This window comes from Sapajus apella, unplaced genomic scaffold, assembly GCF_009761245.1.
Source record: "Sapajus apella isolate SASKATOON/1434 unplaced genomic scaffold, GSC_monkey_1.0 scaffold90, whole genome shotgun sequence".
Lineage (NCBI taxonomy): Eukaryota > Metazoa > Chordata > Mammalia > Primates > Cebidae > Sapajus > Sapajus apella.
Window position 1 is genome coordinate 1,255,192 of NW_022437030.1, and position 24,551 is coordinate 1,279,742.

The following is a 24,551-nucleotide window of genomic DNA, read 5'->3' on the forward strand; positions in this document are numbered from 1 at the left end:
ACTGTCCCTGCAACAGGCCAAGGGGAAAGGACAGGAGGGGCTCTGTTGTGAAGGGGTTGGGAGCAGGGCCTGTGGAGTCAGATTGGTTAGGATTCAAGTCCTATCTCCGTCTCTTCTTTCCTGGGCATCTGTTGATAAGTTACAAACCTCAGTGAGCCTCCATTCCCATCTTACAGGGTGAGGTGAGGATTCAGTGAAATAATCCATGAAAAAGAACGCTTGTCACAGGGCCTGGCACACTGCAAGTTCTCAGTAAACATCAGGATCAATGTCAGTGTTCTTCTTTTGCCAGAGTAAACTAAAGCAAGTGTGGGCAGAACAGGAGTCACAGGAGGTGATTCGTCTCTCAAGGCATCTGAAGGAGCAGCAGGGATCACTGTAGCTTGTCTGCTGTCCTCATGGAAACATCACCTCTTGAAATCACAGACAGATTGTCTGGGGCTGGTGTCAAGTTGGTAGAAAATAAAGCATCCCTCCCTGACAGCTGGTATGGATTGCACAACTGGTATGGAGTCCCACAGTCAGCACAGACTGTCAAGTCTGCTTGCCATATTGGGGAAGTTATTGGATGTCCATAAAGGTGACGCCTACAGCCAGCTGGGAGCAGCTGCTCAGGACCCTGTGGATGTGATCTTAGATCAGGGTCACATGCCATGGGGGAAAGCTGAGATCAGACAAAGATACACTGTGTCCCTTCACAGTGAGATCCACACTTGGCCTGGGGTTGCCCATGGAAAGAGTCCCCTGGCTCACATCCTTCTCAGCCACGTGTCTTAGTGCACCCTCTGCTGAGGACAGGATCCATCACTGCCAAGCTGCTGGGCCAGGGCTTTCACACACTTGGCAGCCTGTAAGCTCTACCTGAGGTCAGGTGTGCTCGCTTCCCCACTGGTTGGGTAGACCCTTGCCCAGCCCTGGCCAGAGGAGGGCTGGAGAATAATCGGTTGGAGGTGAATCTCACATGCCCAGCCCTTGAATTGCTGGCTGTGGGCTTGTTGGCCAGAAGTCCAGATTAAACTCTTAATGAGCACACACACCTGGGGGGGTGTCCACCAGGGTCCACGGCTGTGTTTGAGTGAGTTCATTAGAGGCTGTCATTCACAGCTGCCACAAGTGTTTCCTGAGTGCTTCCAGGTGCCAGGCACTGCTTCCTCCACATCTGGGGGGCAAGTATGTGACCAACACTCAGAAAGGGAGTGGGGTGGAGGGGGTCATCTGGAAGCTTTGCTGACCACACTGCCCTGAGCTGTATTTAGAGCTTAGCCTGGGGCCTCAAAAGCAGGCCCAGGGAACCCCATGAGGCCTTCATTCCTGACGAATGAGAAACAGCCAGAACTGCCGGCATGCCCCCTGGTGACTGCTGAGCAAGAGCTTGTCGGATAGTCTATATATTTTTTTCTCAAATGTCATCATGAATTAGCAGCGCTCACTCCTGGGGCTGCTAGGAATACGTCTTTACTGCTTCCATCAGAACCAGCCTTGAGGTTAGAGAAAAAGGCTTTTATTTGGTAAGCAACTGTGAGGGTTCATTACTGAGTCAAGGGAGAAGGCAACGAGGACCTAGGAGAGGAAATAGTACCGAAATCAGAATATCTTCAGTGAAATCATTGCAAGGCAACACTTCGGGATAATTTCCTACTGCATTTCAATGACCAATAAAGAAGATATAAAAATGTCATTTATAGAGAAACTCCAGCATTTTGTTTTCCTGATTATTCTAATAGATCAATTGAAACATATAATATGATTTTAAAAAATTTTTTGGCCAAACATTGTAATCAGTCTTTTACACTACAGATCTGTGTAGTTAGCTGCTTGTCACCCAGTCAAGATGGAACTGAGTGGGGTTAAATGGGAAGAAAATTCTGCTTTTTTTCCTTCTGATAATAGGCAAAAAAAAAACCTTTACAAACTCCATCTTAAGACATTTTCCCATTCTGTTTATTGTGACTGGCTTCTAATTGAAAGTTACAATATTTTCATTCTCAGGCACTGGGGTGGCTTTGGTTTAGGGAGGTTAAGGGCAGTTTGTTAATTCATTAGCTTTGTCTGCCTTGGTTCACCACCCAAAACCAACCCCAATCTCACCAAGTGGGGTGAGGTGGCACGGGCTGAGTAGGGCAGTGGGGACAACTTTGGCCCCAGCTCACTCCATGGGTGGGAGGGGCTGGAGACCAGGGCTTCGGAGGGAACAGCGCCTCCTCCTGAAGACCCCTCCTACTCATCTCACAGAGCCTCTTCCTCCTCTAGAATCTGCCGCCAGAACTCCTGCAATATCTTCTGCTGCTAGTAACATCGCAAATGCAGAATCTGGCTTCTCTGTAAGGATTTTAGGCTTGTCAAACTCAATCACCTAACAGTAAGAGAAGAAGAACTGAAATCGTTGGAAAATATCTACCCACTGTAAAGCTTGAACCACTGAACTTTCCGGGGAGGTGAAGCCAAAAGGGCTTCCTGTACCTTCCCATCTTCCAGGATGTGATTGCAGTTGAGAACCAAGTTGAGGCAGTGGGTGATGGTCAGCACCTTGCAGGCTTTGAAGGCATCTTTGATGGTGTTCTGAACCAGGGCGTCAGTCTTGGAGTCCATGGAGGCGGTGGCGTCTTCATCAAGGAGAATGATCTGTCAAGGAGGGAACATTGTATAGGTCACACTAAGCCAAAGGCACACTGAGAGGGAAATTTATAGCCATGGCTCTGTTTATTTTTTAAGAAAAGAAGAAGAAAAAGAAGACCACAAAATGAAAAGTAATTAGCTAAACATCCATCTCAAAAAAAATGAGAAAATGAAGAGTGAAATAAAAGTCACATCACATCACTTCCATCTTCCCAGAGGAACTTCCCAGAGGAACAAGGTCGTATTGTGATATTGTGCTGGCCTAGAGCCAGAACCAGAGCAAAACTATTTTATAAAATACAAAACTGTTTTTAGATAAGTTGAAATGGCTGCCCCATTCTCCTCACAATAACTACTGTCCTTGGCCTCTGTAAATAGAACTGCCAGTTTGTTCTTCAAAACTATGTAAAGCTGCTTACCTTTTCTTATCAGTAACTGCTCTCTGTGGCCCTAATGTGACAGGCAAGCAGTCCTAACCCATGCCATCTTGGCTCCTGCGACTTGTAATAAGTAACTAAGGTCTGTGATTTCCACCTTAACCAGATAATGTGTAAACAAATGTTTATCTTGACTTCTGTAAACCACTTAAGTAACAAACGGAATGACAAAAGTCCCCTTGGCCCTTGGAATGTCCGGAGACCCCCACCCTCATCTCTGCCCAGGAGGTAATTTACAGAATCCACTAGCCCTCGGAATGTCTGAAGCCTTTTCATCCCCATCCCTGCCCCTCACCCCCACTCCCAAGGTGGTTTTTCGGGTATAAAAAATCGTGGCACCCTCCTGTTGCCACCACAGGTTGGAGAGACGTGAGTCCTCTGTGGTCGCCGGCATAAATAAATGACCCTGCAATCTGGCATACTTTTGTCTTGTGATAACTTTCTACATTCGGTCAAATACAACAGTATATCCTTTACTCCTCTTTTTAAGTGGTTTATTCTAACCCTACAAACTGTAGGGAGACACTGCACAGGCTTTATCTACTGTGCTAACCTGAGTTGGCATGAAGTACAACAGCACTTATATTCATTCCCTATGTTGCTGTCATACCAAATGATCACAAACTTAGAGATGCAACCTAAATTTATCTTCTAGTTCCAGAAGTCAGAAATCCTAATATCAAGGTATTGTCAGGGCTGCATTCTTTCGAACCACTTGCATTCCTTGGCCCACAGCCCCTCCTGGGATCACAGCTCCTTCTCCGTCTTTGACTCTTCTGCTTCCTCCTGGGAAAGACCCATGTGAATACGCTAGGACCACCCAGATCTAGAATCATCTCCCGATCTCATGATCCTATCTCATGATAGTAAGTTAATATATTAAAAGGCTTGGAGGAACATATTCACAGGTTCCAAAAATCAGGACATTAACATCTTTGGAGCAGATTCGATTTAGCAAATCAGAGCATTTGAACTTAACCCTGACTCTGCTTGACCAGCTAAGTTACTTAATTTCCCCAAGGCTCTGTTCCCTCAGAGGTGAAAGGGGGCTATGCCTTATTGATCAGCTGGAAATGGAGATGACACTTTAACCACTTAGCAGCGTGCAGTGCCATGGCAGGCATTGGATCCATGCCGGTCCCTCTCCCTTGACATTAGCACATCTAGAGAACACACACAATGGGTCACACCTTTGATGAGGCTTCAGAGAATGGAATTACTAGAGCAACAGCAATCCCTTCCCCGCAATCAGCAAGTAAAGGTGGCTAAGTCACAAAGAACAATATGTGTAAATTCTACAGTTTCCGTATCCTAGCATTCTGATGGCCCTCTTGAGCATCCTGTGGACAGCGTATGGAGATTCAGTATTGTTCAGAGACAATGAGATAAAGTTAAGAGACAGATTTTTCAAACTCAAACCACTTAGGCGAGCAGAGTGAAAACCTAGGCGAGACCTCCCCAGGGGAGGCCTGGGAGAGGAAGGTGCTCTTGCTGTAAATGGCTGTTACTTTTCAATTTTTAACCTCTAACAATTTGTCTTAAGAAAAAGTGATCGGTTTTTAAATGGCTCAATTGTTCTCTCTTTGCTGAAAGGCAAACACATGGCACTACTTCCTGGATTGAGTGGCGCTGCAGGAAGTATCCAAAATTTGACTAATCCATTTCCCGTGTTTTCTTACCTGTGAATTACGAAGAAGAGCTCAGGCCACACAAAGCAGCTGACATTCCCCTACTGAGAAGTTTTCTCCATTTTCTGCGACTTCTGCCTATCATTTTTCTGGGAGTTTCATTATCTACAAAACTCAGAAAATGCCACATTTGTACTGATGATCTATAAAATTGTCCTATGCTGCCTGTATTGATTGCCCCCTTCTCTTGCATTCATCTGCTTGCTTTATTTTAGTGTGGCAAAGAAAGTGCAAAACAACAATCATTTCAATATTGCAAACAGGCACCAGGGAAAGACCAGAGAGTAGGCGGACATTAATAATTTAAAATCACAGTATGACTCATAGAACCCCATAGACAATTCACCAAAAGAACAAATGATGCACATGCAGTTCCAGAGAGCACAAAAACAAGTGGAAATGGGTTCCTGGATTGCCATTTCCATGAACAAAATAGAGATGGGTTGTAAAGTTTTCTGGACATTAAGGAAGGGTAAGACTTATCCAGAGCAACAAGCCAAAGTAGCCTTGGAAGATGCTCATATTGGGACCAAGTCCTGGAAAAGTATCCCTTTGGGCTGCAGAGGTGGCCGTGTTCACCTGCTGACCCCAGCTGGGGTTGTAGCTCTCCTAGGACAGGGCCCCCTCTCACAGGTGATTCAGTCCTCTCCAACCAGCCATACTTGCCATTCCCAGAATATTTCACACCCTCCCGTTTTCTGTGGCTTGTCTGCTCTGATAAGCAAAGGAGGCCATTGGCAAAAGAGCAGGGCCTTCCATCTGCTCTAGAATCAGACAGGCTTGAGTTCAAGTCTCCATCCTGCTGCTCACTAGCCTGGGCATGTTACTTCTCTGAGCTGTAATTTCTTCATCTCTAAAATTAGAGGTGAGAGTGAGTACCAACCTCAGAGCACTGTAGAAGGATTAAGTGAGATAATACGTGTAGGCCTCTTGACTGGATCATTGTAGAGCCCTATTTTTGCTTTTAATAGGAAAGAGTTAAGGCAAGTTCTTAATGACTTATAAAGAGACTTAGACTCCCAAACGACAATAGTGGGAAACTTTAACATCACATTGTCAATATTAGACAGATCAACAAGACAGAAAATTAACAAGGATATCCAGGACTTGAACTCAGACCCGGAACAAGTAAACTTAATAAACATTTACAGAACTCTCCATCCCAAATCCACAAAACATACATTCTTCTCAGTACCACATCACACCTACTCTAAAAGTGACTACATAACTGGAAGTAAATCACTCCTCAGTAATTGCATAGCATTTCACAGGTTTAAATGAAATATTGGTTGGCTGCTTGTTTGTTATTTTCCTCCCTTATTCCTTCCTGTCTCCATTGTTAAGCACAATTATTGGCATAAAAGAGGTTTTCAATACCCATTTTTAGACTGCATTCTAACCTGGGCAATAAAGCAAGACTCCTGTTCTCTCTCCCTCTTTCTCTTCCTCTTTCTTTCTCTCTTTCATTCTTTTCTTTCTTTCTTTTTTTCTTTCTCTTTCTTTTTCTCTCTCTTTTAAAAAAAATAGGAAAGAGTAACTAAGGATTATGTTCTACTGACTTCTATGGTATCCACACATAAACCCAGCCAAGTGCTGGCCTCGGTGCTTGTCAAATTTAAACCTAGGCCAGGAATCTAGGTCAGTGGTTCTGGGAAACAAACTCCTTCTCAACAGCCCCAGAGACCTGCTGTGTCTCTCATGAACAATCTTTCCAGAACCTGCCAGAGCATCTCGGTGTGACTCTCAAAGGGATCCAAGTTGGACCTGCAATGAAGGAGAGGAGAGGGAGCCAGATTTCCAAGGACGAGGGGATGGGTGGGGAGCAGATTTTCTGCAGCACATGGAGGAGGGTAGGAGGCGGCATGTGATAACCCGTGCTCTAAGAATAGTGCTCAGTCCAGGACAATAGTCCATAAAATATGGATCTCAGGCCACAAGACCAGGGGCCCACAACTCTGCAACAGAGCAGAGACCATGAAGGCAGGCAATGACAGGTGGAACCCTGCCGAAAGGCAGCACTGAGCAATGTGCTCAGAAAGACACACCTGGGCCTCTCAGCAGCCCTGAGTAGCAGAGTGGGTTTGAACTGATATCAATTCTTGGCAGAGAGAGAGGGAGAGTTAGCAACCCAAATCTGCCACCCCAGGCATCGGCAACTCCAGGGCCTCACAGGGTGCTGAGCAGCTCAAATGTAGAATGTAAATCTACTGTTTCAAGAGGCAGAATGCATTTTTCAAACAATGAACTCTAAATACAGTAAATACAGTTCTCTTACTTCATCTGGTGCTCTATGGGAGAAACGTCCCTCTCATTACCCCCCACTGCACTAGCTAACAGAAAACTGGCTTTTCCCTTGTGCATTGATATCAGATCTGGAGCCCCACGGAAGTTGCAGCCCTACTGTTCTTGTGCTTGAAATAGCTTCTGTTCACTTAGTTGCGGAAATAAATGGATGCACTTCACAATGGATAGTCATATACATGGGTAACTATTTATTTTATTGTGCAAACTGGGACACTTTTCAGAATGCCCATTGCTAAGCCTAATGGGATGCTTGGACACAGGCATAAACTCGGTCTGTCCAGAGCCACTGGAATATCTGCTCAGTGTATGAATGAGTATAGAAGCATCTTGTTCATTAATAATGTGTTTATAAAACACAAGTAATGCTCAGAGCCCTGGGCCCTGACTCCTCCCAAGGGTGGATGCAGAAACAGGAACCAGCAGTGCTTGTGAGCCCTCTGGGATGCTGCTTCCCTCAGATAGAACAGCTCCAGGCCAGGCATGCCCTGTGGACATCACAAAGTTCTTGGTCAGTCTGATTTCACTCTCCAAAAATAGGAATGCACAACGATCAAAAACAGCTACCTTGCGGTGCCTAAAAACACGACAGGATCCTGTGGGGTCACAGTCAGCTTGGTTCTGAGGTCCTCCACACTGACAGTACAGATACCCACCTCATCAATGAAGATTGTGCCACTGGCTGGCTCCACCAGACGAAACAAGGCCATTCCTAACGATGACTTCCCTGGGAACCATAAAAGCATGAACAACAAATCAAACATCCGTTTGTGCTTCCATCATATCCAAGCATTTAATTAGTGGGATTTTTAATGAGATGCAAATGGCTCCATAAGGATGATGGTGTGGACAGAAAGTGTCCTCACCAGGGTGGGGTGGAGGGATGGGCTGACCCGACAGTTAACCTGCCCATCCCTGCAGGGGCCCTTAGCACACAACTCATCTCTGGGGCCCTGTTGTACTAGAATGATTGTCATTTAATTAATTCAAAACCTGATGTGTTTGCTTCCATCTCTACACACCCATTCAACCTGAAATTCTAATTTACAGCAAAGAGATTTGAGGGAAATAACAGACAATCTGATACACATACACATCACTCTCTGGTGTGGCTTAACTAGGACATCCAGTGGAAATGCAAAGAAAACAACCTGAAAGAAATAAAAGCAGAGCTTGTCCTCACTAGAACCTGGTCTTCCAACAATCCCGACTGTCTGCCCACTTTGTATGTTCAAGTTCAGGCTGTCAAGAACAAGGGGGTGTCGTCTCTGCATCTCATCTGATAGCCTTTAAATGTGATCTCCCCTCGCTGGGCCAGTCTTTGGAACAAGTCTCCACTGTGAGGGGATAAGTGCATTCAGGAACACAGGTCTGAAAAGGAGAATAACCAGTGACCAGTGAAGAGCCATTTTTTTATTCATTTATTTAACCAATTCATTTGTTGATTCACAAGATTTTGGGTACTGTTATTTGTGGTGATGAAATAGGCCAATAATGGTCCTTAATTCAAGGAACTCACATACCACTGGGGATGTCAGATAATAAACAAGAAAAAAATTAAAAATAAAGACAATAAAACAGAGTATTGCAATAGGATACAGAATGTGATTTATGTGCTGGGCAAGGGGGAAACATGGAGTAAAAGTACTCGTTTGAAGAAGGCACCCATGTGACATTGGACCTGAGGGCTGGAGGACACTGGATCCTGGGAGGATGCCACCTATGAGAGGATGAAGTCCAAAGCCCTCCAGGTTCGGGGTACAGCTAGTGCAAAGGCCCTGGGGCCAGAATGAGCTCGGGCAATTTGAGGAATGTAAAGAAAAATCATGTGGCTGGAGGTTAGCTAATAGAGGGATGGATGACTTAGAGGAATACAGAAGGGAGAGCTCATACTGGGCCTGTGGGCCTGGGAAAATGTCAGAAGCGTAGCTTTGAAGCTATGTGACAAGGCCAGACAGAGCCTTGAGATTTGCAGAACTCAACCAGATATAATTTCAAGATCTGCAAGAATCATCAGCACGCTAGAAGTAGAAAGATGATAAGAATGTAAGATGTCAAGTTCAGAGGTCTTTAGAGATACATGAAAAAAAACATTTGTCTCCTAAGAGTCCAAGAAATGCAAGGTCTAATTAAGGAGGAGGGCAGCTTGGCTTCATTATAAGACTGGCCTCTCCTCTTATGTCCATGTAAACAGCTGGAAATAGGGATCCCGCGTGCCCCCTCAGGGTGGCTCACCAGCCCAAATCTCTACTCAAGAAGCAACTTCGTTTAACTGAGAAAATAATTGTATTGTTAGGAACGAGTATTTTTAATCCCAGAAGATTTAGAAATAAGAATAAAAATATTTAAGAAAAATGAAACTGTAACAGTAATATTTTTAGTTTAAAAAATCTGCATGCTTGATATTTCAAGTATTCTCAATATTAATAGAATTTGGGCTTGTGATTCTAATTTAACATGTATAATTGAATAATTGATTTAAACATGATTTTAAGTTAAAAGTTTATGTTTATGGCATTGGAACTGTCATGAGAACTTAAAGCTTACTATATTTCTAAGTTTAATTTATTAGATTTATGCAAACTCAGGAAGGTTTTCTGTTAAATCAGATCATTGAGGTACTTAAAAAAGTAATCGAATGTATTAAATTTTAAAATGCAGTTTAAAATGTTTTAAAGTGTTTAATTAAGTTTGTAAATGGAGCCAAACACTCTTCAAAGGCACCTAAATGTCACTGCTGGAATTGGCTAGACTTCTTTTCAAAGAATGGCAAGACTTGTCAGTTGCATATCAAAGCTTCTAAAGAAGAGTTAGACTGGGCTTCTGTTTTTTCAACTTATGACTTTAATCAAATAATAATTTTTAACTGAAAAAAATTTTAGAGTCAGGATCTAGCTCTGTTGCACAGGCTGGAGTACAATGGCATCGTCATAGCTTACTGCAGCCTCTAACTCCTGGGCTCAAGTGATCCTCCCTCCCTTCTTAGCCTCCCGAGTAGCTAGGACTATAGATGCACGCCACCGCACATGGCAAATTTTAACTTCTTCTTTTTTTTTTTTTTTTTTTGTAGAGACAGGGTCTCACTATACTGCACAGCCTGGTCTCAAACTCCTGGCTTCAAGCAATCTTCCCACCTCGGTCTCCAAAAGTGTTGAGATTATAGGCGTGAGCCACTGCACCTGGCCAAATATTGACTTTTAGAAGCCAAAGTAAACTACTGAGTTGTATGTTCTTGTGTATCAAAATAGCCCTTAAGGAAACCTTGTTAAAAAGAACCTCACATTCAGCATGAAGGACTTTAGAATGTATTATAAATACAGGTTTTAAGAAGGGGGATGACTTGTCTGATTGTGGGTTTTGTTTTTGTTTTTTGAGATGGAGTTTTACTCTCGTCGTCCAGGCTGGAGTGCAGTGGTGCCATCTCTGCTCAATGCAACCTCCACCTCCAGGGTTTCAGTGATTCTCCTGCCTCAGCCTACAGAGTAGCTGGGATTACCAGCACTTGCCACCATGCCTGGCTAATTTTTGTATTTTTAGTAAAGACAGGGTTTCACCATGTTGACCAATCTGGTCTCAAACTCTTGATTTCAGGTGATCTGCCTGCACCAGCCTCCCAAAGTGCTGGGATTACAGGCATGATCCACCATGCCTGGCCCCGATTTGGGTTTTTTTTAAAAAGACTCCTTTTGCATCTAAAAAGATCCAATATTTGCCCAAGTCCTGCCAAAATTAACTTGTCCCTCCTCTTTGATGCATTAATTTCTTACCGAAATGTATCCCTGAGCAGCTCCACAGAGGTGAATTTGTCTAGGGTCTCTGTTCCTATTTGCACACACACTGGGAGCAGTCCATTCAGCTGTTGAAAAGGAGTGAGTAGCTGCAGCTAGAGCCCCTTCCTCCTTCGGGTTCTGCTGCTCCCTGTTCAGGAGGCAGCCATGGTGAATGACCCCTCTGCTGCCTCACACAGGACAGGCACATACAGGAGGCCTGCCTTCCTAGCCAAGCACCCAGAAGTAGAGCTATTCCTGTTGGGGTGTTTTGCCTTTAAACACTCCCTTAGTATTTAGAAACAAATGGTAATTACATTTTTCCCTGACACTCCAGATGGTGAAAATCATCTCCCCACAGAACCACTTGATCACACACCTCTTTGAGTGGTGGGAATTCTCCCTGGAAGCTGCAAAACTGCTTGATATTGGCCCCTCACTGCCACCTGGCAGGGTCTTGCATCTCAGAGCAGCCTTCCCCCAGCCCCTTGCTCAAAAAGCAGCTGAAAGCCACATCACCATAAGAGACCAGAAAACCATCAAGTTTGTGTTTTTGCAATAGTAATGAGAAAGTTAAGGCTCAGACTGGGGCATGTGACTTGCTAAGGTCACCCACCTTAGGTCTGGATCTCCCAGATGCCAACCCTGAGATTTGACTGCAAGGAGTATCTTAGGGCAGGTTGAATGGTGTCCCCACCCCAAAAGATGTGTCCATGTGCAAATCCTTGGAACCTGCTAATGCTCTCTCATTTGGAGAGAGGATGTTTGCAGATGTTAATAAGGATCTTGAAATCATCCTAGATCATCTGGTGGGTCCTAAGTCCAATGATAAGTGTCCTTATAAGAGACAAAGGAGAAGACACAGAGGATAATGGGACGTGAAGGCAGAGTTGGAGACTGGAGTGTTGCAGCCACAGACAAGAGATGCCAGGGATGGCCAGCAGCCACAGAAGCTGGGAGAGAGAAGAAACAGATTCTCCTGAGAGCCTCTGGAGGGAAGCTGGCCCTGCCAACACATTGAGTCCAGGTGTCCAACCCCAGAACAGTGAAAGAATACCTTCTTTGAGAGATGATCGAAGATGGCTGAATAGAAACAGCTCTGGAGTGCTGTTCCCAGCAAGACCGCAGAGGCCACTGCTGGAGATCCCCAGGCAAGCAGGGTCTGGAGTGGACCTCCAGCAGTCCTGCAGTAGAGTGGCCTGTTAGAAGGAAAACTAAAAAACAGAAAGAAATAACTTCATCATCAACAAAAAGGATGTCTACTCAGAGACCCCATCCAAAAGTCACCAACTACAAAGACAACAGGTAGATAAATCCACAAAGATGGGAAGAAACCAGCACAAAAAGGAAGAAAACACCCAAAACCAGAATGCCTTTCCTACCCCAAGGGATCACAACTCCTCATCAGCAAGAGAACAAGGCTGGATGGAGAATGAGTCTGAAGAATTGACAGAAACAGGCTTCAGAAAGTGGATAATAACAAACTTCTCTGAGCTAATAGAACATATTCTAACCCAATGCAAAGAAACTAAGAACCTTGGAAAAAGGCTTGACGAAATGCTAATGAGAATAAACAACTTAGAGAGGAATATAAGTGAATTGATGGAGCTGAAAAACACAACACAAGAACTTCGTGAAGCATGTACAAGTTTCAGTAGCCGAATTGACCAAGCAGAAGAAAGGATATCAGAGATTGAAGATCAACTCAATGAAATAAAATGAGAAGGCAAGATTAGAGAAAAAAGATAAAAAGAAATGAACAGAGCCTCCAAGAAATATGGGATTATGTGAAAAGACCAATTCTACAGATGATAGGTGTACCTGAATGTGATGGAGAGAATGAATCCAAGCCAGAAAACACTCTTCAGGACATTACCCAGGAGAACTTCCCCAACCTAGCAAGGCAGGCCAATATTCAAGTCCAGGAAATACAGAGAACACCGCAAAGATATTCCTCAAGAAGAGCAACCCTAAGGCACATAATTGTCAGATTGGGTTGAAAAGAAGGAGAAAATGCTAAGGGCAGCCAGAGAGAAAGGTCGGGTTACCCACAAAGGGAAACCCATCAGACTCACAGCGGATCTCTCAGCAGAAACCCTACAAGTCAGAAGAGAGTGGGGGCCAATATTGAACATCCTTAAAGAAAAGAACTTTCTACCTAGAACTTCATATCCAGCCAAACTAAGCTTCATAAACAAAGGAGAAATAAAATCCTTTATGAACAAGCAATTGCTCAGAGATTTCATCACCACCTGGCCTGCCTTACAAGAGCTCCTGTAAAAGGCTCTACACATAGAAAGGAACAACCAATGCCGCCCACTTCAAAAATGTACCAAATGATAAAGAGCATCGACACAATGAAGAAACTATGTCAACTAATGGGCAAAACAACTAGCTAGCATCAAAATGGCAGGGTCAAATTAACACATAAAAATATTAGCCTTAAATGTAAATGGACTAAATGCCCCAATCAAAAGACACAGACTGGCAAATTGGATAAAAAGTCGAAACCGATCAGTATGCTGTATCCAGGAAACCATCTCACATGTAAGGACACACATAGGCTCAAAATAAAGGGATGGAGGAAGATTTACCAAGCAAATGGAGAGCAAAAAAAAGCAGGAGTTGCAATCCTAGTCTCTGATAAAATAGACTTTAAACCAACAAAGATCAAAAGAGGCAAAGAAGGACATTACATAATGGTAAAGGGATCAATGTAACAAGACGAGCTAACAATCCTATATACATACCCAATACAGAAGCACCCATATACATAAAGCAAGTTCTTAATGAGTTACAAAGAGACTTAGGCTCCCACACAATAATAGTGGGAGACTTTAACATTCCACTGTCAATATTAGACAGATCAACGAGGCAGAAAATTAACAGGGATATCCAGGACTTGAACTCAACTCTGGACCAAGCAAACCTAATAAACTCTCCACCCCAAATCCACAGAATATACATTCTTCTCAGCACCACATCACACCTACTCTAAAATTGACCACATAATTGGAAGTAAATCACTCCTCAGCAAATGCAAAAGAATGGAAATCATAACAAATAGTCTCTCAGACCACAGTGCAATCAAATTAGAACTCAGGATTAAGAAACTAACTCAGAACCGCACAACTTCAAGGAAACTGAACAACTGGCTCTTGAATGTTGACTGGATAAACAACAAAATGAAGGCAGGAATAAAGATGTTCTATGAAAACAATGAGAAAGAAGATACAACGTACCAGGATCTCTGGGACACATTTAAAGCAGTGCCTAGAAGGAAATTTATAGCAATAAACGCCCATATGAGAAGGAAGGAAAGATCTAAAATTGACACCCTAACATCTAAATTGAAAGAGCTAGAGAAGCAAGATCAAAAAAACTCAAAAGCTAGCAGAATACAAGAAATAACTAAGATCAGAGCAGAACTGAAGGAGATAGAGACACAAAAAAAAACCTTCAAAAAATTAATAAATCCAGGAGCTGTTTTTTTGAAAAGATCAACAAAATAGACCACTAGCCAGATTAATAAAAAAGAAATGAGAGAGGAATCAAATAGATGCAATAAAAAACAATAAAGGGGATACCACCACAGATTCCACAGAAAAACAAACTACCATCAAAGATTACTACAAACAACTCTATGCACATAAACCAGTAAACCTGGAAGAAATGGATAAATTCCTGGACACTTGCATCCTCCCAAGCCTAAATCAGGAAGAAGTTGAAACCCTGAATAGACCAATAACAAGATCTGAAGTTGAAGCAGCAATTAAGAGCCTACCACCCAAAAAAAGCCCAGGTCCAGACTGGTTCACAGCCGAATTCTACCAGACATACAATACAATGATACATACAGTATCATTCCTTCTGAAGAAATGAAGGAATGGACTGTATTAACAGTCACATTGAAAATTGCTTTATTTCAGACATGTTCCCTTTGTGCACTTAGTTTCATTGTGCCTCAGTTCCTCTCAGCACTAAATCTAAGTGCAAACAAGTATTCATTTTCATACAGGAATTTTTTAAATATATTATTTTTTTTAAAGTTCATTTTTCATTTGCCTCTGCTTTTGCCTGATCCAAAGAGACCAAGTCACTGTACTGGTCCCTTGCAAGTCTTTTAGACAGGTTGTACTGTAGAACTACGTAACTTTCTGTTGAAAGCACTTCCTGTATTCCTGTATTCCAATGTAGGAAGCTAATATAGCAGGACTTTACTTTAAAATATCTTTCAGTGATTGACTCTTCAAAATTGCAGTAAATGTGAAAATACTGTTTTTACAAACTGAAAATACAATAGGTAAGTTGTTGAAAATGGAAAACAATTCAATTTTAATTTTCTGCTCTGAGTATTTAGTAACCAACACTGCGTAAAGCAGGTAGCATCCAAAATAAGAAACTGTTCTTTCTCTAAATCTTCACTCTTACTTCAACTTGTATTTGTGATGTAAAGACCATCCAGTTCTCAGCTTGAATCGGAACATCATGTTAAAACAGTTCTGAGATTCCTTATGAAGTTTCTAATAACTTGTGACTAGACTTTATGAAATTTACAGATAAAGTTCTTCAACGTGATGTCATCTTGTGCCTTTCAAGTAAGTTAAATTTGCTCATACAGCTTGAAAGTTGTATTTGCAAAATTAAGCCTTCGATTTTTATAATGTAAAGATTCCTCAGGAAAAAAAAAATTCAACAAGAAAAGAAAACTTCAGGCCAATATCCATAATGAACATAGATGCAAAATCTTCAATAAAATACTGGCAAACCAATTGCAACAGTACATCAAAAAGCTTATCATCATGATCAAGTAGGATTCATCCCGGGGATGCAAGGCTAGTTGAACATATGCAAGTCTATAAACGTAATCCATCACATAAACGGAACAAAAGACAAAAACCACATGATTATCTCAATAGATGCAGAGAAGGAAGGCCTTTGACAAAATTCAGCAGCCATTTATGCTAAAAACTCTCAATAAACTAGGTATTGATGGAATGTATCTCAAAATAATAAAAGCTATTTGCGACAAACCAACAGCCAATATAATACCAAATGTGCAAAAAGTGGAAGCATTCCCTTTGAAATCTGGCACTAGACAAGGATGCTCGCTCTCACCACTCCTATTCAATGTAGTACTGGAAGTTCTAGCCAGAGCAATCAGGCAAGAAAAAAATAATAATAAAAGGTATTCAATTAGGAAAGGAGGGAGTCAAATTGTCTCTATTTGCAGACAACATGATTGTATATTTAGAAGACCCCACAGTCTCAGACCAAAATCTCCGGAAACTGATAAGCAACATCAGCAAAGTCTCAGGATACAAAATCAATGTGCAAAAATCACAAGCATTCCTATATACCAATAACAGACTTAAAGAGCGCCAAATCAAGAACGAACTGCCATTCACAATTGCTAAAAAGAGAATAAAATACCTAGGAATACAACTAACAAAGGAAGTAAAGGACCTCTTCAAGGAGAAGTACAAACCACTGCTCAAGGAAATAAGAGAGGACACAGACAGATGGAAAAACATTCCATGCTTATGGAAGAATCAATATTGTGAAAATGGCCATACTGCCAAAAGTAATTTATAGATTCAATGCTATTCCCATCAAGCTACCTATGACCCTCTTCACAGAACTGGAAAGAAACACCTTAAACTTCATATGGAACAAAAAGAGGGTCCACATAGCCAAGACAATTCTAAGCAAAAACAACAAAGCTGGAGGCATCATGCTACCTGGCTTCAAACTATACTACAAGGCTACAGTAATCAAAACAGCATGGTACTGGTACCAAAACAGAGATATAGACCAATGGAACAGAACAAAGCCCTCAGAGGCAACACCACACATCTACAACCATCTGATCTTTGACAAACCCAACAAAAACAAGCAATAGGGAAAGGATTCCCTGTTTAATAAATGGTGTTGTGAACACTGGCTAGCCATGTGCAGAAAGCAGAAACTGGACCCCTTCCTGACACCTTACACTAAAATTAACTCCAGGTAGATTAAAGACTTAAACGTAAGGCCTAACACCATAGAAACCCTAGAAGAAAATCTAGGCAAAACCATTCAGGACATAGGCATAGACAAGGACTTCATGACCAAAATACCAAAAGCATTGGCAACAAAAGCCAAAATAGACAAATGGGATCTAATTAAATTCCAGAGCTTCTGTACAGCAAAAGAAACAATCATTAGAGTGAACAAGCAACTAACAGAATGGGAAAAAATTTTTGCAATCTACCCATCTGACAAAGGGCTAATATCCAGAATCTACAAAGAACTAAAAGAGATTTACAAGAAAAAAACAAACCCATTCAAAAGCGGGCGAAGGATATGAAGAGACACTTTACAAAAGAAGACATACATGAGGCCAACAAACATGAAAAAATGCTCATCATCACTGGTGATTAGGGAAATGCAAATCAAAACTACATTGAGATACCATCTCATGCTGGTTAGAATGGCAATCATTAAAAAATCTGGAGACAACAGATGCTGGACAGGATGTGGAGAAATAAGAACACTTTTACACTGTTAGTGGGAGTGTAAATTAGTTCAACCATTGTGGAAGACAGTGTGGTGATTCCTCAACGACCTAGAAATAGAAATTCCATTTGACCCAGCAATCCCATTACTGGGTATATTCCAAAGTATTAGAAATGGTTCTATTATAAAGACACATGCACACTTATGTTCACTGTGGCACTGTTTACAATAGCAAGGACCTGGAACCAACCCAAATGCCCATCGATAATAGACTGGACAGGGAAAATGGGGCACATATACACCATGGAATACTATACAGCCATAAAAAATGATGAGTTCCTGTCCTTTGTAGGGACATGGATGAACCTGGAAACCATCATTCTCAGCAAACTGACACAAGAACAGAAAATCAAACACCACGTGTTCTCACTCACAGACAGGTGAACAATGAGAACACATGGACACAGGGAGGGGAGCATCACACACTGGGGTCTGTTGGGGGGTACTAGGGGAGGGACAGTGGGGTGTAGGGAGTTGGGAAGGGACAACATGGGGAGAAATGCCAGATGTAGGTGATGGGGATGAAGGCAGCAAGCCACATTGCCATGTATGTACCTGTGAAACAATCCTGCATGTTCTTCACATGTACCCCAGAACCTAAAGTGCAATAAAATAATATATTTTTTTAAAAAAGAGAGAGAGAATGTCTTTCTCTTATTTGAAGCCTGCAAGCTTGTAATTTGTCACAGCAGACTTTGCAAATGAACACAGGTGGTGAGCCCAGATCATACCAGGAGGGGATGGAGGAGTGAGCAGGGGAAGAGATGCATCCCATACCGGGTGTGTTCAAGAGGCGTTACCGCTGTAGGCAATTGAGAGTCCGGCCAGTCTGGGACACTGGATGGAGCACAACTCAGAATGGTCCTATGCCTGGGCAAGGAAGCCAGGGCACATAACCACTAACTCCCTCAGTCAGTGCTGCACCTGCTTCTGGTGTGAGAACACCTGGAACCTCCAGCCTGCCCTGGGCCAGGACAGGTCTGCCCTGGAAGGGTGGGACAGCCACAGCATCTGTCACCAAGTGGGCTAGAGACAGGGCCATCTCATTTATTAGGGAACTTCATTGACTGAGCAGTGGCCCTGGGCCAGGTACTGGTCAGGGCACCAGTTTCCAGGATTGAAGGCTATAGACAAGAATCCTGCACTCACACAGCTTCCATTATAGTGGACTGGGAGGGATGGTGCACAAGACCACTGCAGGAGAGACAAGAATGTCCCGAAAGCAGGATGATGTGAAAGAGGGGCCGGGGCTGTGAGCTGAGGCATTTATGATAAGAAGTCCACCAGCCAAACTCGGGATAAGAATGCTCCAGTCAGAAGCAAGTGGAGTTAGCCTCAAAGAGGCAGGGGCGCAAGCAGGTGGGTGACATGGACAGTGGTGTGTGTGCAGACCCTCCGAGAGTTCCTCAGCAGGACTCCCTGCCTAACACAGTTCAGCAGTTTCCCACTTATTTAGGGCAATGGCTGGGTGCTTATGCCCCACAGAGGACATTTGGCAATGTCTACTGACAGTTTGGGTTGTCGCAACCCAGCGGGAGAAACGTGATACCAGCGTCTCATGGGCAGAGCCAGGGAGGCTGCTGAACATCCTACCATGCACAGAACGGCCCCTCACCAAAAGGATTATCCAGCCCCAAAGCCCACAGGGCCAGGGTTGAGAAACCCAGTCTTGGAATGCAAGCAATACCCTCGCCCCCGTCTTACAAAGCTATATGTATTCTACTCTGCTGGCACCTCATACCACCTTGTTCAAGCCACGTGGGCTTCTCAGAGCTTCAAACACGCCAGGATCTTGCCTACCACTGAGCCCTTCCCCGAGGCCCTCTTTCTTCCAGTCTTCCGTGGTCGATTCTTTATCCTTCAGGTCTCAGCTTGGAAGCCACCTCCCAGCAGAGGCCTCTTCTGGCTGTTGCATGAAATGTTCCTTCCCCTTCCAATAGCCACATTCCCCCACTGGTTGTCTTCCTAACACTTAAACACCTTTTGAGCTTCTCATCTATTTACTTGCCCCTCATTTATTACAGCTGCCCATTAGAATGAGGGCAGGACTTGTCTGGACTATTGGCTGCTGAATTCACAGCCACTAGCACAGTTCCTGGCTCATGGTGGGTGCTCAGTGGATATCTGGCTAGTGAATGAATGAATCTTGCCCTTGAGAAGGGTATATATCTTTTGCTAAATGCAAGAGTATCAGCTCCCAAGGCCATGGCAGCCCTCCCAGGTTTAGAATGCCCACAGTGACACAGTGCCGGCCCCAGGAAGTGCTTATTCTCCATCGTGATACGATATGATGTCACTTTGCATTCGCTTTCTGCTCTGTGGGATTTCATGCCAATTTCTCATCCATCTAGGGGGACTTCACTAGTCTCAAGTGGAGCTGAGACTGTCATTTTGATTCTGTGTTCTCCAAAGGGGGCTAATGCTCATGAAGCCACAGAGCCAGCTGGAGAACAAGTGTTCCATAGATCTCAATGCTGTGCATGACCTTACAGGAATGTTTGAAAGCAATTTCATGGAAAGCTGGCAATATCGCCGAAAAGCATGACCTTAGCTGGGGAAAGCTGTTTTACTTGGACCAATTAAGGGAAACTGTTCAACATCATCTGTTTGATATTTTACTAGGCAAAAACAAATGAAAACATCTATCAACACAGGAAACTGGTTACCCAAGGAAAATTCATTTTTCCCCACTTAAGAGAGAGTGCTGAGAATATATTTTTGTTTCCCCTTCTTCTCAAAATACCATTTACATGATATCAGAGAAATTTTCCATAAAGAATAGACCTTTAACACCAAGGAAATTGAGAAGAGATAGCAGTGAATGAGCTACAAATTTCTGCAAGATGAAAAGAGGATGAAGCCTTTTGATAAAATGGAAGCAGAACATGCTAGAGCTTGAACAGCAGAACCCATAGAGGCTCCATGTGTGAGAAGGGGGCCCACAAAGAGGCTGGCTGATAGGCTGTGTATGGACAACCACTCCTGTCTGGTTCACTCACTCCCCTTCCCCGCTTCTTTCTCCTAACCAGAGGTAGTTGGACCCTTTATCCCTAGGCATGGGAGCACACGTGTACACAGACATACACATACACATGATTTTCTCTAAAGAAATTGATTAACTGTCTGGGGATAAATGGGGCATAAGAACTCCTTTAAGTCTTTGGGTACCTAAAGGCCAGGTCGCCAGCTGCTTTCCTGATGTGAAGCCAGCCTATGGAAAAGCTCCACCACCCACCTAAACCTGTAGTCATAAAATTTCCCATCAGGAGACACCTAGCAAGGGGAAACAAAGGCAGAGGAAACTCTAAAAACCCAATCCAGTTGCCCAGGGTTAAATACAAATGGGTCAGCAGACAGATGAACAAAACCAATGGCATGAAAAAGCAAGAATGAGAGAAACAAAAAAAAACCTGCCTCTGGAAGAAACAGATGCAAGTCAAAGAAGGAAGGAGAGTTTAGGAGGGGAAAAAAAGACACTAATTGATATGGCTTGGCTGTGTCCCCACCCAAATCTCATCGTGAATTGTAGCTCCCATAATTCCCACGTGTTATGGGAGGGACCTGGTGGGATGGGAGAAAACTGAAACATAGGGGCGGTTTCCCCCATACTGTTCTCATGGTGGTGAAGTCTCACGAGAGCTGATGGTTTTATAAGGGGTTTGCCCTTTCTCTTGGCTCTCATGCTCTCTTGTCAGCCACCATGTAAGGTGTGACTTTCACCTTCCACTATAATTGTGAGGCCTCCCCACCCACGTGGAACTGTGAGTCCATTAAACCTCTTTTTCTTTATTAATCACCCAGTGTCGAGTGTGTCTTTATCATTAGTGTAAAAACAGACTAATACACTAATTAATATTAATATCCTCAGAGAGATCAAAAATACATCATATCCATGTAAAAAGTGATTCTTTTAAACACTCAGAGAAAAAGAGCTTGTGGAAATTAAATATATGAATGTATGATTGCCAAATTTAAAATTCAAAAGAATGGCTGAATGGCAAAGGTAACAAAGATTCCCACAATAAAGATAAAAAGACAAGAACATGGAAACTTTGACAGAAAAGAAAAAGAAACATACAGAATTGGTACAAGACATTCCATTTTCACCTGACATGAATACAGTAAGGAAAAACAAAGAATAGGAGGACATTGCCAAAATGAAGGAGAAAAAGATGAAAATCTTCCAAGCTGATGAGAAATTTGACTTTAATCTAAAAGAACCCTCAGCATCAAACAGAACATATGAATAAAGATCCACATTCAGATGCATTATCCCAGAATTTCAGAGCACTGAGAATAAGGACTATACAAATAAGTTTCCAAAGATAACAAGATTCAGACAAACATGAGGTCCAGGTAGCCTGTGTTCAAATCCTGGCCTTCACACATCACAGCTATATGGTTGGACCAAGTCTTTCTGGGGCTCAGTTTCTTCATCTGCAAAATGGGGATTATGGCAGTAGTAGAAAGTTGTTGTGGGGAGGAAATGAATTAATTTCGTTAAAAGACAGGGCCTGAAGCCAATTACAATCAATGCCATATGTTCACCTATTATTGTTATTCAAGAAAAAAAAGCAACCGAGAAGTCAATAATTATTTGTCATCGACATTATGACGATCTCTGCAGTGTTCATTTCACTCCCTCCCAGTGGAGCAGCTATGTGACTTAAAGTTGTAAATGGGTGTAACTCCATCCCTTGCCTAACCAATGATCTGTATCCCACCAAACCACTAATTAGTTCTGGGATGCCTACATTTATAAAATAAGAGGAAAACTCCAGGCTTCTGCCTCTGTAGCTAGAGCAGGAAATGCTTTCCTTCTGCTCTCTCTCTGTTGTAGACCCCAGAAGCTGCTGGTCACCTGTGAGGAAAGTTATCACCAAGCTTGCGCAAAGTCCATAGCCACGATCCCACCGTGGCTGAAGTCCACACAACCATCCTACATTTTAATGGTGTGAGCCACAAAGCTCCCTTTCTCATCTAAACTCATTCAAGGTGGGGTTTTTGCTCTGTCCAACCAAAAGCGCCCTCACTGATACATTCTAGGCTGGAGCCTCCAGACTAAGCCCAACCTTGCATCAGGCATTACCTAGATGATGTATAACAATAACAGGCCTTTGGATGAAGCAGTGAGGGAGGAGAAATTCAGGGTCACAATCAAGACCACAGTGAAGGTGAGGATGTTCATGAGGACACCCATTCTCAGCACTAACCACTGGTGAGCATAGTTAAGTAGAAGAGGTGACAGGAATTCTCATCGTCTAGCCTCTCAAACCTAAAGTCAAGAAAATCAGAAAAAGCTCCTGCTTTTTCCGGTTGTGCTTCTGAAGACTTAGGATTAGAGTGACTGGAGAAATAAGGCCAGGGACTTTTTAATCGAGGAGAATGTACTCTCACATAGCAGACTCTTACAAAAATGAACATATATTCTTGCTCTTAAAATCTTCTATGTTAGACATTTTTGATTTGCATATATTTTAGGAAATCTCACGTGGCAATAGAGTAGGGCGCTAAGTGACTCTTTCTGTCTTTCCCAGGACTGGTAGCTAGAACCCACAGCTGAGAAGAAAAGATGCTGAGTGCTTTACATTCTAACCCAGAGGATCTGTATCATGGAGTCAGCCACACTTCAAAGGCCTTGTGGAATTGACAATTGGCCCCTCGATCTATAGAAAGGGTGCGGTGGATTGTGAAGGAGGTCACCTTTAAGCAACTCAATGTTTGTGACCATAGAGGAGGGAAGGGAGTGTTCATGACAGATTTCCCTCCCTGAATCAGAGAAAGAAGAGTGAAGACAGTTGCTTATAAAGCTGGGAGCCACTTCAAGGGAAGGAAGCTGACACCTTGCATCCCTGCTGCACATCCATGGAGCCAAAGGGCTTGGAGACGGGGGAAGGAGCAAGAGAAGAGTGACAGGGGGATGACACAGCCAGAGGACAAGGGCAAGATGCACCCCTGGAGTTCCTCATTCCCCATGTATGTATGAATGGCAGTTGAATTTGTATGCTGTATAGCTACATGACAGAAACAGGGCTGTATTTGGAAGAATATTTTGACTAAGCCCTGGGGAAAATAAGTTAGAGTTGAAACAGAGAGGAGGAGAGGGCAGTGGAGTCCAGGGAGGCTTGTCAGAGGGGCTTTCAGGCAGAATTTTGGGAGGACTTTCAGGACAGCATGGAACAACAGTGCCTGAGGACGTTCACGATGATGCCCAAGGAGAAACTGTACCTGAGAGAGTCGTGATGTATGGAAGGCGGATCCCATCAGCTCCATAGTTCCTAGGGCCGAGACAGCAGAGGGAAGATGACATTGGAGGCTGTAGTCATAATTCCATGGTCCCTGGCATGAAGCAAAGGGGCCTCCACATCAGAATGCGGTGTGAGGACGGCCAGGCAGAACTCAGAGGAAGACCCAGCAACTCTTACCAATGCAGCAATGCCAGCAGAACTGCTGGGGATCTGGCCCTACTGGGGCCTCGAAGCTGCCGTCCCACATCTGCACTGTGCAATACAGCAGCAGGAAAGGGCAGCAGAAAGGAGAGGATGGTCCAGAGGTACCAACCAGTCACCTGAGGATGTGTTCTTCCTGCTGTCCCCTTCCCAGCTCCCCTGCATGGCCATTAGAGAGCCAGGCCTGGAGAAAAGGAGGAGAGTGTTTGAAAGCACAGAGCAGGTGCTTCTCAACTGCAAGCCTTCCCCACCCCGACACACACACACACACACACACACACACACACACACACACACACAGCATAGCCTTGCCACACCAAGCCTCTTGGGGAAAGAGACCTGTGTGTTGAATACATTCAAGACTGAAATTTTCACCGCACTGAGCTGACCATTAACCAAAAGACACATCAAATTCATTTGCCACAATGGCTTCCCTGATCTAGTAGGGAAGGGCTTCATGAGAACAGCTGATAGAAACTATTGGGGGGAAAATGAAAACCTTCTCATGCTTAAAGCCCTAAGGAGGTACAATTCCTCCCCTGGCATCGTCGAGAACATCCTCAAGCACTGCTGCTCCATGCTGCCCTGAAAGTCCTCCCAAAATTCTGCCTGAAAGCCCCTCTGAACAGCCGCCCTGGGTTCTGCCACCCTCTCCTCCTCTCTGTTTCAACTCTGACTTATTTTCCCCAGAGCTTAGTCAAAATATTCTTCCAAACACAGTGCTGTTTCTACCTC

The 24,551-nt window shown here is 43.5% G+C and overlaps 1 protein-coding gene across 1 annotated transcript in view; it reads right to left on the reverse strand.

Moving 5' to 3' along the window:
* Nucleotides 1–373: 373 nt before the first annotated feature.
* ABCC12 (ATP binding cassette subfamily C member 12) overlaps nucleotides 374–24,551 on the reverse strand; it is a 77,013-nt gene continuing 52,835 nt past the window's right edge. The window contains 12 exon segments of the mRNA XM_032255618.1: nucleotides 374–619; nucleotides 2,231–2,353; nucleotides 2,461–2,622; nucleotides 4,733–4,846; nucleotides 6,430–6,505; nucleotides 7,610–7,769; nucleotides 8,226–8,297; nucleotides 8,300–8,353; nucleotides 8,356–8,413; nucleotides 10,797–10,898; nucleotides 22,457–22,582; nucleotides 23,530–23,556. Coding sequence (XP_032111509.1) covers nucleotides 374–619; nucleotides 2,231–2,353; nucleotides 2,461–2,622; nucleotides 4,733–4,846; nucleotides 6,430–6,505; nucleotides 7,610–7,769; nucleotides 8,226–8,297; nucleotides 8,300–8,353; nucleotides 8,356–8,413; nucleotides 10,797–10,898; nucleotides 22,457–22,582; nucleotides 23,530–23,556 — 1,320 coding nt within the window.